Source organism: Eriocheir sinensis, chromosome 29 (genome assembly GCF_024679095.1).
Source record: "Eriocheir sinensis breed Jianghai 21 chromosome 29, ASM2467909v1, whole genome shotgun sequence".
Classification (NCBI taxonomy): Eukaryota; Metazoa; Arthropoda; class Malacostraca; order Decapoda; family Varunidae; genus Eriocheir; species Eriocheir sinensis.
In genome coordinates, this window is record NC_066537.1 from 1,391,563 (window position 1) to 1,416,956 (window position 25,394).

Below are 25,394 nucleotides of genomic sequence, written 5' to 3' on the forward strand. Positions count from 1 at the left end.
ATAACTATATTAAAACATAATTTAATTGACAAAATAAACAACATCAATTTCTACTTGAAAGTAGGTATATGGTCCTGGAAAGTCCAGATCAAGACCAAGATTGCCCATCGAACGAAGCATCCCTGTGTGATTAGTTCCCTCAGTAGCTCGCTGAAAGTAACCGCCTGCACACTGCGCAGTGAGTGAATCTACCAACCAACTCATTTGTTTACGATTTCAAAGTCACAGCTGCTCGGGGTAAGAGCACTGTAATTCTTCAACCAACAGTGGAACACTTTGAACACAGGGAGCATAGAGCAACATAAGGTATCACAGTCATAATTGTAAGTACAGTGGCCAAATGAAAAACTGCATACATATAAGTTCAGGGAAAATGTGGAGTTATTTTTTTCTAAATACATATATCTTGGGTGGGCCTGCAGGGGTGAGGTGAACAATGGCAGTGGGCAGCAGAGTAGTGTTGTGGTGGTGACACCGCAGTGCGCCCTGACATCATGACCCCCTCCACCCCATTAACTAGAGCGGAAACCACCACTTTCTCACACCGCCACCCGCAAAGTTCGGGTCATATCGCAATCTCAGTTTTCAATAAAATTTGAATTTTTGGGGTCCCTATCGCAAACTCAGTGAATCACAAACTTGAAACTTGCAATCCTGGAGACAGTACTGTAAATTATGGTGTGGAACTTTACCAAACGCTGTATGAAAATCAAGACAAGACTACTCATAGAATTGGTTATGTCATAAAGAGAAAAAGTCCTTATTAAAGGTCAGTAGATTCTAGAAGCAAGATCTAATGTTATGGAAGCAATATTATGAAGCCTAAATTAGTGAGTGGCTTCAAAAGAAGCTCACAATTTTATCTCTAATTATGCTCTCAAGTAGCTTACCTACTACTAAAGTTAGCCTAGACAGCCTGTAATTACCCAGTATTTTTTGTCTCCTTTCTGAAAATTGAATCTAAAGGGACAAAGCCTTATCACAAGGACACACACTCAACTCTCAATTTCCCGGACTAATAGGGGGGAGCACCTGTCCGGTAATTACAAAAGTCCAGGGACCACAGAGTTTGTTTGCCATAGATTTTTAGCAGTTTTTCTACCAGTCATTTCTACATGTATGATCACTCTACTACAGCACGGCCCCGTGTCTAGCAATAAGAAGATTGAAAAACGTCACTAATTTTTAAACCACTAGTTTGGGGGCAAACTTTATGTAATAAGAAATAACAACCAGACAAACTTTTCAAAATGTGACTTTTTCTTTTGCTCTTTTTCACCTGCTTTTAACAACTTAAAGGAAGCCTCACACATATATTATTGAAAGAATTTAAATATTTGAAAAAAATCTCATGAGTTCAAGCGATCATGTTATGAAGTTTGATAAAGAAATAAGCAAAAATGAAAGAGTAATGGCTGATTTCCTCCACTCCCCCCTTCCCCTGTCACTCGCATCACCATACATCAGGGGCGGGCAACCTCCGGCCCGTGAAGGCCTAGCGTCCGGCCCGCCACCCTGCTCGGCATTAATATTGCAATCTGGCCCGCGAAACCCCACCCCATGAAAAAAAAAATCTGCCAAACAGCATCTGCCGGCAAATACTGTTTGGCAACTCTGTGCCTCACTCTGCCCTCGGATCCTGCCAGACACCAGTGTCCGTTGGACTTTTGCATTGAGACTAGGTAAGGCGCGGTTCCCACCATTCCGTTTTCACGTTGCCGTCGACATTAATGACGTCAAAATGACGTCACCAAAACAGCGGCCGCTCGGCACGGATCATCCACTCCATCACTCCATCGCTCACCATTTCTTGACAAACATATGAACAGCATTAACCACAACGACTTCTTGTACAGGGGGGTCGCCTGATATGCGAACTTGGGATATGCGAACCACCTCATATGCGACCTCCTTCCTCCCTCCCTCCCCCTTGAAGTGGAGCCGTGGGGGGCGGTGACTTGACTATAAGTAAGAGAAAAGTTTTTTTTTCATTCATTTCATGTTCCCGACTTCGCTAACATCCATTTCCTACCAAATAATGAACTTGCTGTTACTCACTTCCCGAAGGAAGGGAAATAAACAATGGCGCAATCTGGCAACTCTACTCTGTGAGACGGCTCCACGTGTTCTCCTCATCAATAGCAGCCATTGCTCTCAAGCTGTGTCTGTGCTGTGTGCAAGCTAGCCTGTGGGCTATTGTTGTTGCTGTTGTTGTTATTATAAGAACTAAAGCAGTTTATTACATTGAAACTAAGTTAAAAAATGTGGCTGACCGCCCATATACCATTATTTACATGCTTTTTAAGGTTGGCTTTGAACCGCCCATATTCTCGCATATTAGACGACCCCCCTGTATATGTTATTTTGTAGCTAAGTACTTCCATTTCATTTTTTTTTTTTTTTTTTACGTCTATGCCTATAGCGCCAGTAGGCTTGCTTGAGGGGCCTGGATGGTAGTCGGCCCCAGCCCGTATTGGCGCAGGCAAGTGTTTATAGTGGCGCCATCTTTTCATATGGAGAATATTCAACATCACTGGACTGGCACCACCACCCCAACCCCGGATCCAAAAGTTATGAGATCTCCCGCCTCCTTGCTCGCCGGATGAGGCCATTCGTGGATGGGGACTTCATCAAGGAGTGCCTCGTCGCTGTGGTGGACTCCGTCTGTCTAGAGCAGCGTTCTACCTTTGGAAGTGTGAGCCTTTCGTCACGCACTGTTCGTCGTCGCATAGAGATGTCGGACAACGTGCACGACTCACTCAAGACCCGCAGCTCAACCCTCGTCGCCTTCTCCCTCACTCTTGACGAGAGCACCAACACGAAGGACACGGTCCAGCTGGCCGTTTTCATCCATGGGGTCACCGCTGACCTCTAGGTGTGTGAGGAATTCCTCCAGCTTGTGCCGCTGCGTGGCACCACCACTGGGCAAGACATCTTCGATGCCGTGCTTCAGTGTGTGGGGCAGCACTCTCTGGACCTCTCCCGTCTTGTGTGCGTGACGACCGATGGTGCCCGGGCGATGATTGGGGAGAAGAAGGGCGCCGCTTCGCTGCTAGTGCGCCACTGTGAGGCCGCCGGACACACTCAGCCCATCCACAAGGTGCACTGCATCATCCTTTAAGAGGCCCTGTGCACCAGGTCTGTCAACCTCATTGATGTCATGCCTGTCATAGTGAAGGTTGTCAACTCCATCCTCTCCTGCAGCCTTAACCACCACCAGTTCCAGGTACTGATGGATGAGGTGAACGTGCACTACAACGGCCTGCTCTACTTCTGTGAGGTCCGCTGGCTGAGTCGTGGGGCCATGCCGTGCCATGTGTGGGACCTGCAGCAGGAGATCGCCACCTTCCTCCGTCAGAAGAACCTTCCCCACGCTGATCACTTCTCCGACCCGCGATGGCTCGCTCACCTGGCCCTGCTCACGGACATCACTACGCACCTGAACGCCCTCAACGTGAAACTGCAAGGCAAAGACATTCTCGTGACAGACATGCACGCGCACATCACCTCCTTCGAGGTTAAGCTGCGCTTGTGGGAGGCTCAGTTAGCTATTGGTCAGTTTGTGCATTTTCCTCGCCTTGCTGCTTGTGCCCCTGATGAGGTGGACCTGGACACTTGCGTCAGTGTCGTCGCCTCTCCGCGGGAGGAATTTGCCTCCCGTTTCGCAGGAGTCAGGCCATTGGCTGCGGACTTCAAGCTTTTCACCGCCCCCTTGGACGACACCCCTGCCCACCTGCAGATGGAGTTGGTGGAGCTGCAGTGCAACGATGAACTGAAGGCGAAGTTTCGCACCTCTTCCCCGCTGTCATTCTTCCATGACCTCGTCCTCCCTTCTAGCAATTTTCCAAAATACATTGCGCATGTTCAAGGCATCGTGGCCATGTTTGGCAGCACCTACTGTTGCAAACAGCTCTTCTCCAAAATGAAGTACACGAAGTCTCACCTTCGCTCCCAAATCTCGGACTGCCACCTCAACAACAATCTTCTGTTGTCTATCCTATCCATCGAGCCGGACATTGAAACACTTATTCATGGCAAGCAGCACCAGCCGTCTCACTGATTTGTATGTTTTTCAATAAAATTCTTGTATAATGTATTGTGTATAGTCACTTTGGGTATTTCCTTTGTCACTCCGGCCCGCGACCTGCTGCCAAAAGTCTCATCTGGTCCTCACTCTGAAAAGGTTGCCTGCCCCTGCCATACATCATCATTTCATTTTTCTGTGAAAAAAATCCATAATGAAAATTCATACGATATTCACTGGCATTTAGAGGCAAACTGGCATCTCTATCTCACTCAAGGCTTCACTACTCACTCCTCTTACAAGCTTAGATGTGAGAGAGAGAGAGAGAGAGAGAGAGAGAGAGAGAGAGAGAGAGAGAGAGAGAGAGAGAGAGAGAGAGAGAGAGAGAGAGAGAGAGAGAGAGAGAGAGAGAGAGAGAGATATATATATATATATATATATATATATATATATATATATATATATATATATATATATATATATATATATATATATATATATATATATATTCCCTTGGAAGCAGCCACATTTTTGTGTCATACTTTGTGTTTTGGGACACCCAGGGCCTGATAGCTGTGGTGTTAGTGTACCTGTATTGTGTTACAGAAAGGGTCTACTGTATTATGTCTATTCAGCTCATGGGTTGCCACTCAGGGATTTTGGTTGTTTAAAATCAGTTCTATGCATCATATACCTTCCTGCCTGTCTACTCCTTATTCTGAAATGTCATCAGAATATCTTCATCTTTTGTCTGCTCTCCAACAATAAAAAATAATGCCAAACCTGAGGTATGAGGCCAAGGTGGTCATGAGTGGCAAGGGTGAACACTGCCTCCAGAAGGTCTCGGTCATGGAGCGTCAGCTCAGCCGCTTCACACTCCGTAAAGGTGCGCTGCAAACCCTCAGCATCTCCGATCTCTGCATGGGCCACCAGAAGGGCTGCATAGGAGTCAGATGTGGGTTCAAGGCCAGAGCTCCGCATTACATCCAGTACAGTCCAGGCACTGTCTATGTCACTGAGAAGGAAAAAGAGGGGTTTAAAAAGTTGTTTTATAGGTAGCTAGGAGGAAAGGGCTACTCTGAACAAGTTTTACAAGGAGTCACTGACAACTAATAATATGTAGATGTATGTAAATGTATACAGTAAACCCTCAGTATAACGGACCCGCTTATTACGGATTTCGGATATAACAGACTAGGTCAGAGGGTCAGAAATCCACGGGGACTGGCCGAGAATATTTTTTGAACCAAGGGTTACTATGGTCTTTTTAGCCCTCCTGATGAAATATTTTCTTCCTCTTTTTTCCCATTTAAACGGAGAATGTATTTACACCCCAAGGAAGTGTTATGCATCAATCCAGGATGTAAACGCAATGGAAAGTAGCCAAGTGTTTGTGAGTGTCAGTACTGACATAGCTTAAGGGGTCAAGGTGAGCATTACGTAGGCTAGGTTAGATTAGGTAAGGTTTGGTAAGTCTAAATTTATTCGCCATGCGGTGTGGGACGGCAGAAATACGCAGCGTGGGACGGAATATGGCAGTGACAGGTGTGGTCAAATTTGCAGGCCGGTGTTGTGAGAAATACCTCCTCGTAGAAATAAGTTGCACTGCTGTCCACCACGCATGTGCACTGATGGAATACGCAGCAGGAAAAGTATTAATTTACCTGGTTTTGTTCTAGTGTGTCTACTTCTGAGCATGAGCGGTGAGTGAAATGAAAAAACAGTAAGCAAGTTGACCCTCTCTGTGCGAGCTATTTTGATGCGGCGGCAGCAGGCACAACCAGCACTGAAAAGTCAATTAATTAATGTCCATAACCCCCCCCCCCCCACAGGGCCCCACTGCCAGCCTGGCAGCCTCAGTGCCCCGCAGTCCATTGCCACGTGCGTTGTGCGGCTAAACAGACAATGTGCAGACAACATACACAAGGGTCATTCCACGAAAATGTCAACCTTTAGTGAATCTCAGAACAGATCCAAAATATATGTATTACATACCAAATTAAAGCTTGAACCTTGAATTTTATAAATCTGGACATAATTTTTGAAAGAACTGTCTATTAAGAGTGAGGCATTTGATAATGTCACAGCATGTCACCGAATATTAATTCATGCTGAATTTTGTGATTTACAGAAGCCCCCCGCCGTTCACGGGTATTTGGTTCCACGAGATTCCCGTGATCCGCAAATCTGTGATTGACAGGACTATAATCATAAAAAGAAAAAAAAAAAAGAGAGAGAGAGATTTCTAAGGCAAAACTCATACCAGCGTCCAGTTCTTCCAGAAACTCTGACTTCTCCTTTAATGTCATAACACGTCATGGCTTCTTCACACCTGAAGAAGACGTGGAGGAATGCTTGGAGGCCATGATGAACTAAAAAAGGCTGTAAAAACTCCACTGTTGAGCACTGTCGCCTTCACTTGCACGTGGTAAACAAAGCAGGGCAGGGCAGGGCCTGAAACCTCATCAACAGTAAACGGTATTGTTTTTAGGTTGTTCAATTCTTTCTTCTATCACTTCCTGTTTGGTAAGTTCAACAATTACTGTCTTTTTTCTCCAACTTTTCACAAGGAAATTTTTCATACTTTTCACCATTTGATCGGATTCCTTTCTATCGCTGTACAGACCTAACACTGTAGTTATCCCTCCATCCTCTTCTTCTAATCTCCTGTCCCATTCTTCCTCACCAATAATGGCTATAGTCATTCGGGATATATATTCGGCGTATACATATAAATATATATATATATATATATATATATATATATATATATATATATATATATATATATATATATATATATATATATATATATATATATATATATATATATATATATATATATATATATATATATATATATATATATATATATATATATATATATATATATATATATATATATATATACAGTACCCTCTCAAGTTTTGCGGTTAGTCCTAAATTCTTACCATCCCGACTTTCGCGCATAACCACCCAGAGTTTCGCACTGCTTTGACATGTACGAGTCATGTCTACTTACCATCAGCATCACACATGCTACCTTTAAAGGTATTATCACACTGGACGTTTTCATCCAAAAGTTGTAGCTATGGCAAGAGAGAGAGAGAGAGAGAGAGAGAGAGAGAAACAGGAAGAGAGAACGGGTCGTTTTGAAGCTGCCGTTGAAGGCGGCTGCCTTATGATTGGCTGAGTTCTGAAAACACGCTTGTGATTCCCTGGGAGTCTGATGACGTCATCGCCGACGCTTATCCTATCAGCGGCTTCACTGCCTTAAGGCGGTGTCACAATGGCCGTTTTTGTCCAACCGTTGGACTTTTCCTGGTGTGTGTCACACACAGCCAAGGTCGGTTGCCCATATCCACATCCACAACGTAAACAACGCACTTGCCCTGTATCAACATGGCGGCGTCTGCTAAAGTAAGGGCTGTCACGGCTTGTGCTGCCATTACCCAAGTTGTGGACTTGTTGCTGAAGATAAATGGAAGGAAGAAACAGTTGTGGGTGTGGCATGCCTGTGGTTCCTCCATGCCAGTTCTCATTGTCACCACTGCGTGTACGTGGCCAACCCACCCATCTTGACTCAACCACATAAACACATGGATCGAATAACAACACACACACACACACACACACCAGACTCATTAAGAACCATTGCAGATGTTTCTGACAAACTGAAACGACTTCACCATTTCTTGAGTGTGTTAGAACGTATTTGGTGAGTGGCTCACATGAACCAAACCTAGCTCTTGGCAAGAAGAGAGCAGTCGTCTTTAACACTGCTCTCTTCTTGCCATTGGGTATGTTTGGTTTGTATGAACCACTCACCAAATAAGTTCTAACACACTCTAGAAAATGGCGAAGCCATTTTTGTTTGTGAGAAACATCTGCCATGGTTCATGATGAGTCTGGTGTATGCCGCTTATGCGCAATGGTGACAATGAGAACTGGCACAGAGGACCCACAGACACGCCACACCAACAACAGCTTCTTCCTTCCATTTAACTGCAGCAACAAGTCCATAACTTGGGTAATGACAGCACAAGCCGCGACAGCCCTTACTTTAGCAGACGATGCCATGTTGATACAGGGCAAGTGCTTTGTTTACGTTGTGGATGTGGATACAGGCAACCAACATTGGCCATGTGTGACGCACAGCCGGAAAAGTTGGATATGCTGTTGCCCAAGCTGCGCCAACGCGGTGGGAAGAAAAAGGCCCAGTGTGACACCAGGTTACGGACAATTGACAACTCGCTCCCGGATGGGCGTACAGGCATTGCCAGTAGCCACTACGGTTAGAGGAAAACGGCCAGTGTGACACTGCCCCACGGCAGCGAGGCCGCTGACTGGGTGAGCGCCGGCGATGACGTCAGCAGACTCCCAGCGAATCACTAGCGTGTTTTCAGAGCTCAGCCAATCATAAGGCTTCATCTGTGGCTCTAAAATGACCCGTTCTCTCTTCCTGTATTCTTCCTTTTTCCAAGGTACGAATTTTGAAATAATAAGGGAGTAAAGGAGGAAAAATGTGAGCTCCGGGGAGCAGCATGAGCCAATTATAATGGCGCCACTATAAACAGTTGCCTGCACCATGACGGGCTCATGGCCAAACATCAAGCCCAAATGGATAGTCTACCGGCGCCATAGGCCACATGTCAAAAAATTAATAAATAAATAAAAAAAATCCACGGGTTGAAACAGATAAGCGCTTTTTCAGTGTTTTCAATACCTCGAGTTTCGCGATCCTCGAGTTTAGCGCTATACCTTCGGAACGAAGTGAGTGCAAAACTCGAGAGGGTACTGTGTATATATATATATATATATATATATATATATATATATATATATATATATATATATATATATATATATATATATATATATATATATATACAGTCGTCCCTCAAATAGTACGATTTCCAATAGTACAGTTTTGGTTTTATACGGATTGTCATGGAAGAATTTTTGGGGGCTTTTTAAATTTCCCACTCGTCGCACCAAGCAGTTATGGCATGAGTGGCAACACTGTGCAGAAGAATTCAGATTTAGGAGAAGTTACGTTTTTGGATGAGTTACGTTGCTGTAGGGAGAGCATACCACAAGAATGAGAACAGTGTTCGCTGTATCTATGATCTTGATCTTGGTCATGATGTCACAGGTGGCGTGGGATTTCTCCCTTGGTCTTGGTCTTGGCTCGGGAGGTAGTTGTCCCTTTCAGTCCCAACTACAGCCTTTGAAACGGCTTACTCCCTCAGGACCAACCCTGAAAATCAGTGTAAAAGAAATTCTTGCTGGGCCGCCATATTTGCTGATGACGTCATCACAGCATGAAGGCGCTCCACCTCTCAAAGCCGGGAGCCAGCAGACGTGCTGAGTTGGCAGCTCGTGCTGCCTCGTCACGCGTTTGAGAGCACTCGGGACATTCAGAGAGTCCCGATTCCCTCTCTCAAACACAGCCCAGGAGTGTTTCTAAGGGGGGCACTAATTTTATATGGATTTTCGAGTAGTACCGGAATCCTGGTCCCTAACCCCCGTACTATTTGAGGGATGACTGTATGTGTATATATATATATATATATATATATATATATATATATATATATATATATATATATATATATATATATATATATATATATATACAGATAACTCGATTTAAGCGAGTTTGGTTTACGCGTTTTTGAAATAACGCGGGGTCCAAAATCCAAATAAATGTTTAATTAACACATTTTCACTTATACGCGATATTTTATGGAGTGGCCACCAGATGTCTCACACAACTGGACTCACACGGCACCGCGGCCACACAGCTGAGCTCAGTTCTTCCCGTGCGCCACATGAACAACAATACAGTACCCACGCTGCCACGCTACTACTAGGCAAGTACTGGTACCAGTACTGGTACTAACGGTACCAGCTATACGGTACGGTACCGGTATCAGACTGCTCGGTACCGGTACCAATACTAGCCAGTCGCTCATGGTGTCCCTCATTTCTTCCTCACACGAGTGAGGCTGAGACTGAGTGCCTGAGTGGATATCTCGGTGATATGGATATTCTCTCTCTCTCTCTCTCTCTCTCTCTCTCTCTCTCTCTCTCTCTCTCTCTCTCTCTCTCCACTGAATGAAGTGAATAATTATTTTTCAATAGAAACCTACCTCTTGTTTGATTTACATTGTTTTTGATTTACCCGACCTCTTCAAGGACACAATACTCGCGTAAATTGAGTTACCTGTGTATATATATATATATATATATATATATATATATATATATATATAGATATAGATATAGATATATTAGAGCCCCACTTAGCGCGAGATCAATTTGCGCGAACCGCAATTAGTGCGAGCCACCATCCAGCAAGAAAAAAATTAATTAGCGCGAAAGCCTCAGTTAGCGCGAGCAGCCACCACGACTGAATTTTGAAAATTGCGCCAAGCTGCCATGATGCGCGGCACAAGCTGCCATGATGCGCGGCACAAGCCGCCATGATGCTCGGCACAAGCCGCTATGATGCGCAGCACAAGCTGCCATAATGCGCGGCACAAGCCGCCATGATGCGAAGCACAAGCCGCCATGATGCGCAGCACAAACCGCCATGATGCGCGGCACAAGCCGCGAGAGCCCTTACTTTAGCAGACGACGCCATGTTGATACAGGGCAAGTGCTTTGTTTACGTTGTGGATGTGGATATGGGCAACTGACCTTGGCCGTGTGTAACCCACACCCGGAAAATTTGGATTTGCCGGTTGTCCAAGTGTGATACTGCCTTAAGGCAGCGAGGCCCCTGACCGGGTGAGCGCCGGCGATGACGTCATCGGACTCCCAGCGAATCACAAGCGTGTTTTCAGAGCTCAGCCAATCGTAGGGTTGTTTTTTTTAATGTGAGTGATTATTTTGAGTAATTATCAAACCCAAAAGTCAGACCTACGTGTGCACCAAATATTTTTTTTCATATTGGTTACTTTATTCAATTAGCGCGAATTCAGTTAGCGCGACCGCGTTCATCCACCTAATTCTTGCGCTAAATGGGACTCTACTGTATATATGTATGTATATATGTATATATATATATATATATATATATATATATATATATATATATATATATATATATATATATATATATAAAAATATACAGTAAAACCCCAATTATCCGAAAGCGGATTATCCGAAAAACCGGATTATCCGAAATTGATCTGGATAATGCAATTAAAAAAAATTTTTTCTATACTAAAACATTATAAAACATCAAAAATAAATAAAAGTAACTACATATGTACTATATTAACACATTTAAAATTGATAAGAACAGTTAAAATGAATATGCTTTCTAATACGTATTGCCGAAATAGCTTGTAACGAATAGATCAATGTATTAGACAAAAATATTAAACAAACTCTCAACAACACCACGTCCGCACCTTTCAGCAAGGACGTAGGTGCGGCGAACGAACAAACTACTGCACGACTACTCTCACACTGTACTCTCAAGACAACGACACAAACACGACTCCCTCTCCACTCCATGCCACATTCCTTCCAACATACGAGTTCTTGCGATAATATGAGTCATCATACTGTGTCTCCACCTGCACGATGCATCAAGGTCACACTTGCAAGCTTGCACAACCATTCACAATCGCACTCTGCAACATTCACAATTCAGATCTGCAACGCTCACAAGTATCAACATACACTGGTCCAGACAATGAGACACACAGACAAACATACAATAAAACATTTACATCACATGTTTTAAGCGTACTACTTTGTTTAGCGTAGCGTGTGTTTGTTTGGTTTCATTGTTTACATCGTCAGTCGGCAGCAGTCGCGTCACACACTTCACACTGGGCAGTCGCATCGCGTTCTACCTGTGCTTCGACCTCACTTCTTTCTACATCACCATGCCGAAAGAAACCGGGAAAAGGAAGAAAGTCGTCCTTACCATACAGCAGAACACAATGCCGACGATCAAACTGGCGGCGATCAAAATGGCGGCCATAAATATGGTTTATCCGAAAAATCGGCTTATCCGAAAGAGGCTTCCCCCCTTCCATTTCGGATAATCGGGGTTTTACTGTATATATATATATATATATATATATATATATATATATATATATATATATATATATATATATATATATATATATATATATATATATATATTATATATATATATATATATATATATATATATATATATATATATATATATATATATATATATATATATATATATATTATATATTATATATATATATATATATATATATATATATATATATATATATATATATATATATATATATATATATATATATATATATATATATATATATATATATATATATATATATATATATATATATATATATATATATATATATATATATATATATATATATATAAGAGTAGAGAGAGAGAGATAGAGAGAGAGAGATATATATATATACAGATAGATATATATATACACATATATACAGATATATATATATATATATATATATATATATATATAGTACAGTAGATAGATAGATATAGATATATAAATAGACTCACTGTGCTCTGGCATGTCCTGTGATGAGTGCATTGAAGATATTCTCCCCCACTGGTAGCTGTCTCTCCTTCATAAACTCCAGGATCTTGGTGGAGCCCTCAATATCTCCATCCTGTTGGAAGGTAGGGAAGAATGCTGTCACCTTGAAGGTTAAGGCCAATTGATCATTTTACTGATATGTGAATGTAGCATTTTTTTTTCTTACAGTTAGGGGGCAATCCAAAGGCTTGATACCTGATGCCTTGATACACCCCTCTTGAAAGCTTGAATCTAAGGAAGGAGCATATGCAGAATAAGGAAGGTAGTTCTGAAACTTTCCAATGAAAGGGATGAATAAATGAAGATACTATAGTCCAACCATTTCATGTAGTCCTTTTGGGCGGTGGATTCCGCAGGTCCTTTCCTCCCCTCTGCTCTGCCACACAGTCCCAACACCTATTTTTCCTTCTCATATATTAAATATCTAACCAAGGGGAGGAAAGGACCTGCAGTATCTAACATATGAGAGAGAAAAGTAAGTGTTGGGACTGTGTGGCAGAGCAGGGATTAGAAAGGACTCTTGTAATCCAATCAATCGAACTATTTGAATGGCACTACCTACTGACTATTGTTAACTGAGGATATGAAGTTGGGCTACGTGGGGATGAGTTTAAGTAAACAGTAATGTGCAGTGATGCCACAGGCCTGCAGGAGAGATGGTGTGTAGCTCAAATGCTGAGAAGAGCAGTTTTAGCATAAAAAATGACCAAAAATGCAAGGAAAGGGACATTGTGGCATACTTTAAAATCTAAATACAGTCGAGTCACGTATGGCGCGGTTAACTGGTTCTGAGTAACGGCCGACTCATAGGAAACCACGTCATAGGAATAACTAAACCTATGGAGAAAATACAATTTCGTTCTGGCCCTTGCCATTTTACCACACCCACACTTTTTTTTTTTTTCGTTCGTTCTAGCCCGAGTGCACCGGTAGGCATTATCTGTCTTTTGATGTTGTTCAGTCCGACCCCACGCTCACCACCTTTTCCACTCGGCCACCGCCAACACCCACTTTTTCATTCAGTAATGCATATGGGAATGCCATTTTATCCCACCTGCGCTCACATAAGGGGAAAATTCATTGTTTCCCGCCTATCACTCTCTCAATCCTCCTGATGACGTCCAGTTTCTGCTCGTAGGCTACGTTAGTGGGTGAATCTTGCCTGTGGGTTTCCCCAGGGTCCAGAGAAAGAAAGGGGCTGCTCAGGCGGAGCTTGAAGCCGATGGGGAGGGGCAACTGTGACTATGACGTCACGAGGTGCCATGAAGGGCAAAGTTGGAGAAGTTGGAGTAAAAATGTACGCTGAGGGAAGAAAGTGGGTGCTGAATTCAATCTTATTTGCTGATGACAAAGTGCTCATTGCAGAAAATGAAAGTGACTTACAAAATTTGGTCAGTATATTTGATAGTGTATGTAAAAGGAGAAAGCTGAAAGTAAATGTCAACAGAAATAAAGTGATGGTTTGTGAGCGGAGTAGAAGTGAGGTTGTGGATTTTGCATGCCCATATAGAGTGGGAATTGAATGAGGAAAAGAATGCAAAATAATTTTGAATGGTGAAGAAATGGAGGAAGTTAATGAGTCTAAGTACCTTGGATCAGTTATGTGTAAGCATGGTGGTACAAAAGGAGAGACAAGGAAGAAGGGTGGTAGGGTCTTTGGGACGAATCATGAATGGCAGAAGTGTGAGCATGGAGGTAAAGAGGGATTTGAGAAATACAATAATAGTACCAACCCTCACATACGCAAGTGAAACGTGGGCCTGGAATGAAAGTCAGAGGTCTAGAGTGCAGGCAATGGAAATGAGTTATTTGAGGAGTGCTTGTGGTGTGAGTAGAATGGATGGAATGAGTAATGAAAGTGTGTACGAGCGTTTTGGAATGTGTCACGGGTGAAGGGAAGAAGTGTGGAGTGGTGGAAGAAGTGAAGCGACAGACTTTAAAGTGGTTTGGCCACATGGAGTGAATGGAGGAGAGCAAGATGACCAGAAGGGTGTATGTGAGTGATATAGAGGGAGGGAATGCTAGAGGACGACCTCCAGTGAAATGGAGGGATAGGGTGCAAGAGTATGTTAGGGAGAGGGGGGAAAGATCTTTGAGAAACTTTGAGCAGGCAAGGAGGGAGTGTCTGGATAGAGAAAGTTGGAAACTCTTCTGCCGTGGCCATCCCCTGGTGGGAGCTCCTAGGAGCAGGCGTCAAAGATGAATGAATGAAAAAATGCAACACTATGTAAGGCTAGAGTATTATTTTTTTTAGCAACACCTTAAGGCCTACAATAGGCATTGCCTGTGGTGGCAAACCCTTACCCTGTCTACACAAGGTAGCCTCATTATCACACCAAATCTTTTATCTCTTTCATGGTTTGCCTTGTTTTTGTACAGTAAGTCCTTGCTATAACAAACCTATTGTGGCAAAGGGGTGACGTTACATCAAAAAATTTGTTATATCCGAGAGATACAAACTTTTGGTGTATAACAAACTTTGTTCGTTACATAAGCTTAAAGTTCACTATTTCCGATCATTTCCATATACGTATAACAAAGTTTGTTCATTATATTAGATGAAAGTTTATTTACCCATTTGACGGCTTATAAGACGCATGGGCTTATAAGACACACCCCCAATTTTGACAGGCATTTGAAAAGAAATATATTAAATGGGTTTGAAACACGAGTGTTGGGTGAAGATTTTTTGCCCGACATTCACAGCCCTCCCCACCATCAGGTCATTGTTAAAATTTACATGTATTCAGATCCTTATCAAATCCCAATATTTTACACTTAAAACCTTTAATATTTGCTGGAACCTACCAGAATTGATCTTTCTGAGAGCCTCGAGGGTACTGCTTTGAGATGTAAACAAACATGGCGGAGACAGCATCTAATTTTATTATTATTCTGCATCATAAGTCTAGTTGCTGTAACATTCTAGTACATTTTAAAAACATAATGAAGTGTGAAGTTTCAAACTTGAATGTGCTTCAATGTTTGTTGAACACATATGTAAAGTAAGAATGTTAAAAGATAAGCGCAAACTTGAGAAACGGGCACTTGTACATATCGAATAATAACCTATCTTCTCAATATCTCATCAGTACTATTCATACGTTGTTTGTGTTTACCAATCAAACAAAGTTAAACAGTTTTATGAAGGTCTGTCTTACCTCAATGATCCCTGTCTTCTGAGGAAACGTAGCATGTCTTGCGCGTGTTGTCAGGTTTGGTGTGCAGCCGTCCACTAGTTTGTATTATATACAAGCATTGAGTCACTTAATTTTCTTCCTGACTGGTGTCATTATATATGAAGTAGTGGTAAATACTGTTAAACATTGTTACTTCAGAAAAAAGGTGCTGTAAAAGTGATCGCCACCTTGTTTACGTTTGTGGAGAGGTTTGCAGTTTAATTTAACCCTTTCATTGCGCGCAGTGTGGATGCGACTATCCCCTCAGGAGCAGTCGGGCAGCCCAATTGGGGGTCTCTTTCAACCTCTGTATCTCAAAAAATATTAATCACAGCTAAAATACAAAAACACCATTGGAAAGAGGAGGCCCAGATCTATAGGAGTCGGTTATGTATGCCTCTCTTGCGAACGTGCATGCATGTTCAGGGAGTGTTGATTGTTAACACTTACGTCGGTGCGTGCGTGATGATCAGCCATATTGAGGGAACTGCGGACATTTTTTTCTTCAGATTCTGGCAAGGGAACATTGCCAACTGCAATATTTACAACTATTTGGTCAAAGAATCAGTCGGTGATAGGTGAAGCTATGCAAAAATGCCGCTATATTGGGCAAGAACATCCACCAGTTACTCGTCCGTAGATTTGCCCCACTAGGCTGATATGATTTTCCACCAAATTTAGTGAAGAATCCACTCAATTGGCAACCCTGTGTTGTGAGAATTAGTGTTGGAACACTCTCATACGCGGGAGATTTTAGTGCGGGTGGAGGTCGCAGCGGGTGTTTAGCGCCACCAGCAAATACACCTAACACTCGCTGCAAGCGTTTAGCAATGAAAGGGTTAACTGCCACTGCTGCACTAAAACTTCATTAGCCATTGGCCCAGAGCTGAACCTTGACTTACAAGATGCAGGGTATTTTTCAGGGACATTTTTGGGGAAAAAAAGCGCGTCTTATAAGCCATCAAATACGGTACTTACGTGCATGAAAACATCACAATTCTACACCAATAAGGGGAAGTCAAAACAATAATGACACACTGGACATTATGTTCTGCTGACCAAGGTGTCTGGTACATGCTCAGCGGCCAGCCCACCACCAAACATAACCCAGCAATTGCCAAACTTGTTCAGTAAGCCATGTAGGTACATACCACCGGAAAGGCAACAAAGTTTGTTAAAAGCTGAAATTTGTTGTCGAGGTCTGTAAAAATGAAGGTTTACTGCATATCTGTATGTGGTGGAAACAGGGGAGGGCAAGTCTTTTTTTTTGTATTTTACATGAAAATTATATTTTTTATTCCTATGAACCATGGCAGTAGTGCCTGAGATTAATATATTTGTTGAATATTTCAAGTAATTATTTTATGGATGATTGTAGTGGTGCCTATGGTTTCAAACAATCCCATGCCTTGTGTCAGAAATTTTTGTATATCAAGATTGCGGGTTTGGGGCGGCTTTTGGGATGATATTCCGAAATCCGAGAAAATCCGAAATTCGCAACACTTTCAGTCCCAGGAATTTTGGATAACGGATTCTCAACCTGTTATACCTACGCAAATTTTGTTCTAGTTTTCTTTCTCTTTTTTTTATTTGTTTCACAGCCATGGAAGAAGGGTGCCGCTGCCCAAGTGCCCTCCTCACAAAAAACAAAAAAAAGATGAATAAAATATCCCTAATGCCTTCACCCAAGTGCCCTCCCCCAAAGAAACAAAAATAATATGAATAAAGATGAAAAAGTAAAGAAGAAATGAAATAAAAAAAATTATATTTACCCTATCAAAAAAAAAGTCAGTGATGTGTCAATCTACACTCTCTCTCTCTCTCTCGCAGCCTATTTCTTCTCTCTCTCATACACACACACACACACACACACACAAGACCCACCTCCAGGAGGACGGCCTTTCAGCCTTTTACTCCGTGAGATCTGTGCGTACTGCCGGTGAATAAGCGGGATATTTTCCGTGATCTTACATCTGTGTCCTTCCCTTCCCTCTCCTCCACAAATCTATTTTTTATCACAAATAATATAAGGAAATACAATTCAGCAGACACACGTCGTCTACGCATAACCCAAATTTCTCTGTATATTTATGCATACATCTCAAAATTATTAATTAATTTATATTTCTTTATGTGCACCATTTAATATTGCATATTTTTATATATTGTACATGATGATTATGTTGAGTTTATGGCTTAAAACTTGTTACATTCTGTAGCGACGTTTCAAATTTGGTGTGCGCGGCCAGACCGGATAAGGGGCGGGGCGCTGTTTTCACCCGGCCGTAGTGAAAAGGTTAACCCCTAAGGGTGCATTTCCACCAAACGAATCGATTCGATTCAATTCATGAAGAATCAACACAATTCATGATTTGTCTTCATTCACCACATTAATTTCAATGTAGTCATTTCCACCAAGCGAATCGAGTCAATTCAAATCATAACAATTCATGGCAATTCATAATCACTGATTGATTTGGACCCATTTTTTCATCATTCACGGCGAGTCACCCGAAGAGTTAGCACCATGATAGTGGACGTCCTGATTAGTTTAGTGCGAGAACGACGTGCAATATACGATCTCAGTGATCCTATGGCCTACGCCTATGCCTACGCTGCCTCAGCCACAGAATGCTGCTACATCAGCGACAGTGTATACGTCCATTCTCGTGAAAGCCAGGCTTGGTACTGCCTTTTGAATGTTAATTCAGACTCAGTCAGTTGGAACTATGCTGATTCAAAATGAATCGAGTCAAATGATTCTTCATGAATTGAATCAATTTGATTTGCTTGGTGGAAACGCAGCCTAAAGGGCGGGGATGCAGGGTGAAATCAGTTCACCCCGTACGGGAATGTTCTGACATTTTCCTGAAAATTGGTCAGTTTCCATTATCAATTTCATGGCTCTGCCTGAGCCAAGAGCATAAATTTTATGGGCATTTCCTTTATCCATCCTTCCTCTTCAGTCTACCACAAACCCGAAATCTCTACGTCACGTGGTGTTTCCGTGGTGTACAGTAATTTTCACCTCGCTGCAGGCCTGTGTTCAGAGTGCTGTGAATTGTGTAGGTGGCACGGTGTGGCGAGCAGCCCTCCCCCTCCTGACCCTACTTACTGAGCACCCAGGATCCGCTGCAAAGCTCCTTCATTCCTCTCATATTCTGAAATTGATGACCCTGAAGGAAACATCCTCAGATGCCTCACGATCACTTCCACCATTACCATAATAAGGTTGATCTAATGGATGGCCACCAATGTGAGGTTGCACTATAACAGGGCTTAGCCTTCCTGTGAGTCAAGTCCGTGGAATCTCGGGCGTGGAATTAGACGAAGAAGAATCAAAAAACACTCCTCCTGCCGTTGTTACAGTCACGAGAATGTTGAACGTGGCGTGTTTGAGTTGTGCGGCAGCTGAGGAGTCACGGTGACCCATAAATCCCAGCGCAAACTTCAAAATTACGGCAGAAAAAGGCAGACCAGGAAATCCTGTTACCCGCCCTCTACGTGGCAACTGGGAAAAACCCGTCACCCACCATTTAGGGGCTAGAGCATCATCGGGTTCCCAGTGAGTAGTACGGATCCGTAGCATTCGTAAATTAATTTACTGTACAGTTGTGGTTGACAATAGGGAGAGTGTAGTTTAATTCTGAGGCGTGTCAGTTAGTAACAGTAACCAATCTACAGTACCCTCTCGAGTTTCGCGCTTGCTTCATTCCGAAGGTATAGCACTAAACTCAAGGATCGCGAAACTCGAGGTATTGAAATACATGTAAAAGAGCTTATTGGTTCCGACCCGTGGAAAATAATGACTTTTTCTGACTTTACTCCCTTGATCTCACAATTTTTTTGACTTTACTCTCTTGTTATCTCAAAATACGTACCTTGTTAATAAGTAGAAAATGGGAAGTGAAAACAGATCAGTTTTAAGCTGCAGTTGAAGGCAGCTGCCTTACAATTGGCTGGCAGTTCTGAATACAGTCGTCCCTCAAATAGTACAGGGGTTAGGGACCCAGGACCCCCGTACTATTCTAAAATTCGTATAAAATTAGTGCCCCCCCCTAGAAACACTCCTGGGCTGCATTTGAGAGAGGGAATCGGGACTCTCAAAACGTCCCGAGTGCTCTCAATCGCGTGACGCAGCAGCACAAGTTACCAATGTCCACTGGCTCCCGGCTTTGAGAGGTGGAGCGTCTTCGTGCTGTGATGACGTCATCAGTAAATATGGCGGCCCAAACAAACACATATCAGTGTTTCCATTGCATTTCACCTCTCAGTACCACCATAACCACTGCAGCTTCCTTTTCATCTTCTGTTGTAAGGAGTTCATCAGCCAGGACAGCTAGTAATGCATTTTAAACGTCGCCAGGAAGATCAGCGTACGCCATTTTGCTGGGAGTGTGACACCGTTACCATAGCAACAACGAGGCTTAAAAGCATGGCCTTTATATCCACTCTTACAACACTCTTGGAGCACTGCCAGTTACTGCGGCAAGAATTTCTTTTACACTATGAATGTTACAGCGAACACTGCTCTCATTCCCGTGGTATGCTCTCCCTACCGCAACGTAACTCATCCCAAAATGTAACTTCTCCTAAATCTGAATTCTTCTGCAAGGTGAACATCTTTCTCGAACGCTTTGGGGTGCTTTTAGCAGGTGTAAGGGTAGAACAGTGTTGCCACTCACGCCATGGCTACTTGGTGTGATGAGTGGGAAATTTAAAAATCCTACAAAAATTCTTCCATGACAATCTGTATAAAACCAAAACTGTACTATTTGAGGGACGACTGTACACGCTTGTGATCCACGTGGTGTCGTCTGCTAAAGTAAGGGCAGTCGCTTGCGGTCACCCGTGGGACAGTTGGACAAACCCATATTTTTCTGGTAGTTTTCTGTGTGTTATGAAATAATCTGCTAACTCTTTCTGTTAAAAATCATGAAATCACTAATATCATGATTGACTTTTCAATGCCTACTGAACGTAATCCGCTGCCGCCGCCGCAAAATAGCTCGCAGAGAGGTTCAACTTGCTTACTGTTTCCATATTTCCCTCACCACTCACAAAGATCACAAGCGGACAGACTAGAACAAAACCAGGCAAATTAATACTTTTAATGCTGTGTATTCCCACAGCGCGCATGCATGGTGGACAGCAGAATGACTAATTTCATCAGGGAGATATTTCTCGCAACACCGGCCAGTGTAGTGGACCTTCTTCTTTTGACCTGTAACGCTTTGTATCGCTTCTTAGGTCCTCCTTCTCCACACTTTTATACTTCACAGCATGCACTTAGGGCCGCTTTCATGGTCATTTTGTTTGTTTTGATCATTACCAATAGCGGCGATCGCCGCTCTAGTATTTCCACGTGAAACTGGCCGATGGGGTAGTGGCGGCTGAGGGGTTATCGCCGCCATTGGTAACGATCAAAACAAACAAAGTGACTGTGAAAGCGGCACTGAGGGCTGCTTTCACAGTCATTTTGTTTGTTTTGATCCTTACCAATGGCGGCGATCGCCACTACAGTCGTCCCTCAAATAGTACGGTTTCGGTTTTATACGGATTGTCATGGAAGAATTTTTTTAGGATTTTTAAATTTCCCGCTAGTCGCCCTAAGTAGCCATGGTGTGAGTGGCAACACTGTTCTACCAAAACACCTGCTGAAAGCACCCCAAAGCTTTCGAGAAAGGTGTTCACCTTGCAGAAGAATTCAGATGTAGAAGATACGTTTTGGGATGAGTTACGTTGCGGTAGGGAGAGCATACCACGTGAATGAGAGCAGTGTTCGCTGTATCAATCTTAGTGTAAAAGAAATTCTTGCTGCAGTAACTGGCAGTGCTCCAAGAGTGCTGCAAGAATGGAGATAAAGGCTGTCCTTTTACTAAGCCTCGTCGTTGCTATGGTAATGGCGTCTCACTCGCAGCAAAATTGCGTACGCTTATCTTCCTGGCAATGTTACACATGCATTACTAGCTGTCCTGGCTGACGAAATCCTTACAACAGAAGATGAAAAGGAAGCTGTAGTGGTTATGGTGGCACAGAGAGGTGAAATGCAATGGAAACACTTATATGTGTTTGTTTGGGCTGCCATATTTGCTGATGACGTCATCACAGCACGAAGGCGCTCCAACTCTCAAAGCCGGGAGCCAGCAGACATGCCGAGTTGGCAACTCGTGCTGCCGCGTCACGCATTTGAGAGCACTCATGACGTTCCTAAAGTCCCGATTCCCTCTCTCAAACGCAGCCCAAGAATACAATAATTTTATACGGATTTTCGAATAGTACAGGAGTCCTGGGTCCCTAAGCCCCGTACTATTTGAGGGACGACTGTATAGTATTTCCACGTGAAACTGGCCGATGGGGTAGTGGCGGCTGCAGAGTTAGCCTAGCCCCGCACCTTGGCACACACTCTAAACACCTCTTGCATCCTCTGCAGCCACCACTACCCCATAGGCCAGTTTCACGTGGAAAACTATAGCGTCGATCGCCGCCATTGATAACGATCATAACAAACAAAGTGACTGTGAAAGTGGCCCTTAGTTACTCAACAGTGCGCACTTATATACTTCACCCTGAACTTAGGTGTTTTTCTGTCCTTTTCTTCCCCTGATTTTGCTTTTCTATGCCCTTTTGATATTTTCCACTACATCACACCTTTGCATGCTGTGTAAGGGAACACATCTCTTGAAAACAATTCATATTTCCCTAAACTTTTCACTCATGCCATCACCAACTCACCTGGCAGTATCTTGCAATGAGGCGCTGATAGGTCACTCTGTTGGGCTCCACGCCGTTCCTTTCCAGCTGTGCCAGAAATTCCGTCGGGGAAAATTTGTGATTATTCTCCAAGTACACTCGAAGAAGTGTGTTGTAATGGCTGATGTCCAAGGGCACCCCTGCAGAAGAAGTGAGGGAGGAATGCAAGGGAGGATAAGGGAGAATGTCTGCCAAATCTCAGTTAAACCAACACACTTCTGAAAACTACTTCATACACAAAGATAAACAAGTAATCAAGAACATATGGTGACTGCAAAAGGCCAGTTGGCCTACTCACAGCTCCAGATCAGTTATTTACCATCTGCTCTCCATATCCATCAACCAATCTCACCTCAAATTAAAACTTTCTATCAGATTAGCATTAAGGAGGTCAGCTGGTCATAATATGGTGAAAATTATTAAAAAAAAACTTTTGAAAAAAAAAATTATCGGCTTCGTTCGGCCTTTGAGTGTCTACATACAAAATAATCCATCAAAATACACCTTAGTTTTCCTAGTATATGCATGTAATTGACACCTCCCATAACTTGATATTATGTTATTGCATGAATAAATGTGTAGAGTCTATTTCTTGTGATATTTATGAATATCAGTATCAAGTGATACACGGTAACTTAAAGAGTCTTGTCGGACATAGACCCAGTCAAGTATAACTCTACCCTCAGGGCCTTGGTGCGCTCACGGCCTCTGTAAAGAGACGTGTCGCACTTGGCGCTCCAGCGCCTTCCCATGAGGTGCTCTGACCCCCCTCCCCACAATTTTACAATTCTTCCATTGCTACAAGCTTTTTTGTTGAAGACGCCACACATTACATAGAGAACAAGACAGTTGAAGACCTGTTGGTGCAATGTCTTCGGGGCCTCCCCTAAAATGCTAATGAATGCTTTCACGTAAAGATGTGGAACTGGACACACACAAGACCAAGTTTGCACGTGCAGGACGAAACAACTCTGTGGCCCAAGTAAGCACAATTTTGCCTATGACAGAAGCAGCTCTCGACCACTTCCTGGAACTACAGAAAGATGACGAGAAAAGAAGGGCTACAGCAAGAAGAAATTGAAAGAAGTAAAGAAAATGAAGAAAGATCAAAAAGTTTATGAACATGGAAACTTCTAGGCACAAACCTGGCCACCGTGAGTAACACTGGGCAGCTATGACACCCCTCCTCTGTGAGAGGAAACCTTGCAAAGGGGAACAGGAGCCTGAAAACAGAATATCTTATGCCTGGTATCACAAGCCTCGCACTCTCCCCTACATATTACTGGGCTATTACTTGTTGTCCCAAACACTCCCACTGCTGGTTACTTCTTATCCTCTCAGCTCGGGAAAACACCCGGCACTGATTCGAGATCTCGCCGGCCTGCTTCACTGAACCTACAACTGACGCAACCTCGGGCTATTGCGAGGTGACGTGCATACTTCGCCACGCCATCCCAAGCAGTCGTCTTCCAGGTAGCTGAGGTGCCTCTTCCCTACCGAGGAATAAGGATTTATAGCAGTGGTGTCCATCTTCCTTCGTCTGTAAGCATACTGTGCGACACTCTTGTGACCAGTGATACTCTGACTCTCATTTCTGGTGGTGAATCTCGTGTATTTGTTATTGTGCTGTGTATTTCGTGTTTTGTGTTATCTTCTTGTGTTCATGTGGTTTTGTGTTAGAATTCATTTATTAGGGTTTACTATTGTCTTGTCTTGTCTTAGAGTATTACCATTAAATATTGTATTAAGCATTATCCGTACGGCAAGATCACTTCTTTTCACTTGCCACAGGTGGTGGATTTCATAGCTGGGTGTTATCGCGATAAGTTATCGCTGTTAACAAAATCGGGTTATCGGCCATCCGCTACTTATTTAAATATATATCGGTATCTTCGTTACTTTTGTAACCAAACTAGCGATAATCGCTACTTTTTTCCGCCTTTCAGAAAAAACGTTGTCTCCTCCCTACACGTGGCCCGGGTGCCCGGTGTTGTGTGAAAAAACTTCGGGGTATGAAATATCTTCGGTGAAGAGATTTCTTTTTATGTTACTCAAAATCAATTATCGTGTCCCATCTTCAAAAGCTGGGCGCTTTGAACAGTGTAGCCTGTACAGTCTCACCAAGCTTTTAACACATAAAGAGTAGTGCTGGAAGGCTGAATCAGTAAATACAACTCGTGACAGAGTGTCGTGCTAAAACAGCTGAAAAGCTTTGTGAGACTGTACAGGTCTACGCTTGCTGGTCTGAGCATGCACTGTTCACGAGAGACCAGTGTTTGTAAACAAAAGCGTTGACGGTGGGGACACCAAATAACACAACACAGGTTCAGGCTTTTCTAGTATTACCGTCCATATGTACGTGTCAACGTGTGGTCTTCAGGTTTTGTAAGTTTTCTAGAATATAGATAATGAAAATTTTAATTCATCTATGTTTTTCCATCTGAAATATCAATATAGTATCGTTTTCGCCTATCAGACTTATCGCTAGCTAGTATCGGAATTGTGGATTTATATCGGGCATTGATTATCGGTTATCGCCTATATTTGTGTCTCCAAATAACGAATATCGGTTATCACCGATAAGGTTTTTCATTATCAGTTATCGGTTATCGGGAATAAGGTTTTCTGTTATCGTGCCCAGCTATCGTGGATTTCATGATATACTTCGGTTTTGTTAATTATATTAAATTAAATTAAGGTTAAGCTAATTCACTCTTTCCATCACCTTTTAAATGTTCGAGTGTTCGGTCACTTAACAAAATTCCCCTAGACAACCTACTGAGTGCTCGTAACACTGGACATTAAGATATTACTTTTGGAGGCGATGAAATATTAA

At 42.8% G+C, this 25,394-nt stretch overlaps 1 protein-coding gene across 1 annotated transcript in view; it reads right to left on the reverse strand.

The window, feature by feature from the left end:
- The window catches only part of LOC127004766 (leucine-rich PPR motif-containing protein, mitochondrial-like), a 115,469-nt gene that overhangs the window by 60,135 nt on the left and 29,940 nt on the right, over positions 1 to 25,394 (reverse strand). Inside the window, exons 4-6 of the mRNA XM_050872873.1 lie at positions 22,541 to 22,698; positions 12,590 to 12,699; positions 4,808 to 5,039 (exon numbers count right to left, since the gene is read on the reverse strand). Coding sequence (XP_050728830.1) covers positions 4,808 to 5,039; positions 12,590 to 12,699; positions 22,541 to 22,698 — 500 coding nt within the window. The remainder of the gene's footprint in view (positions 1 to 4,807; positions 5,040 to 12,589; positions 12,700 to 22,540; positions 22,699 to 25,394) is intronic.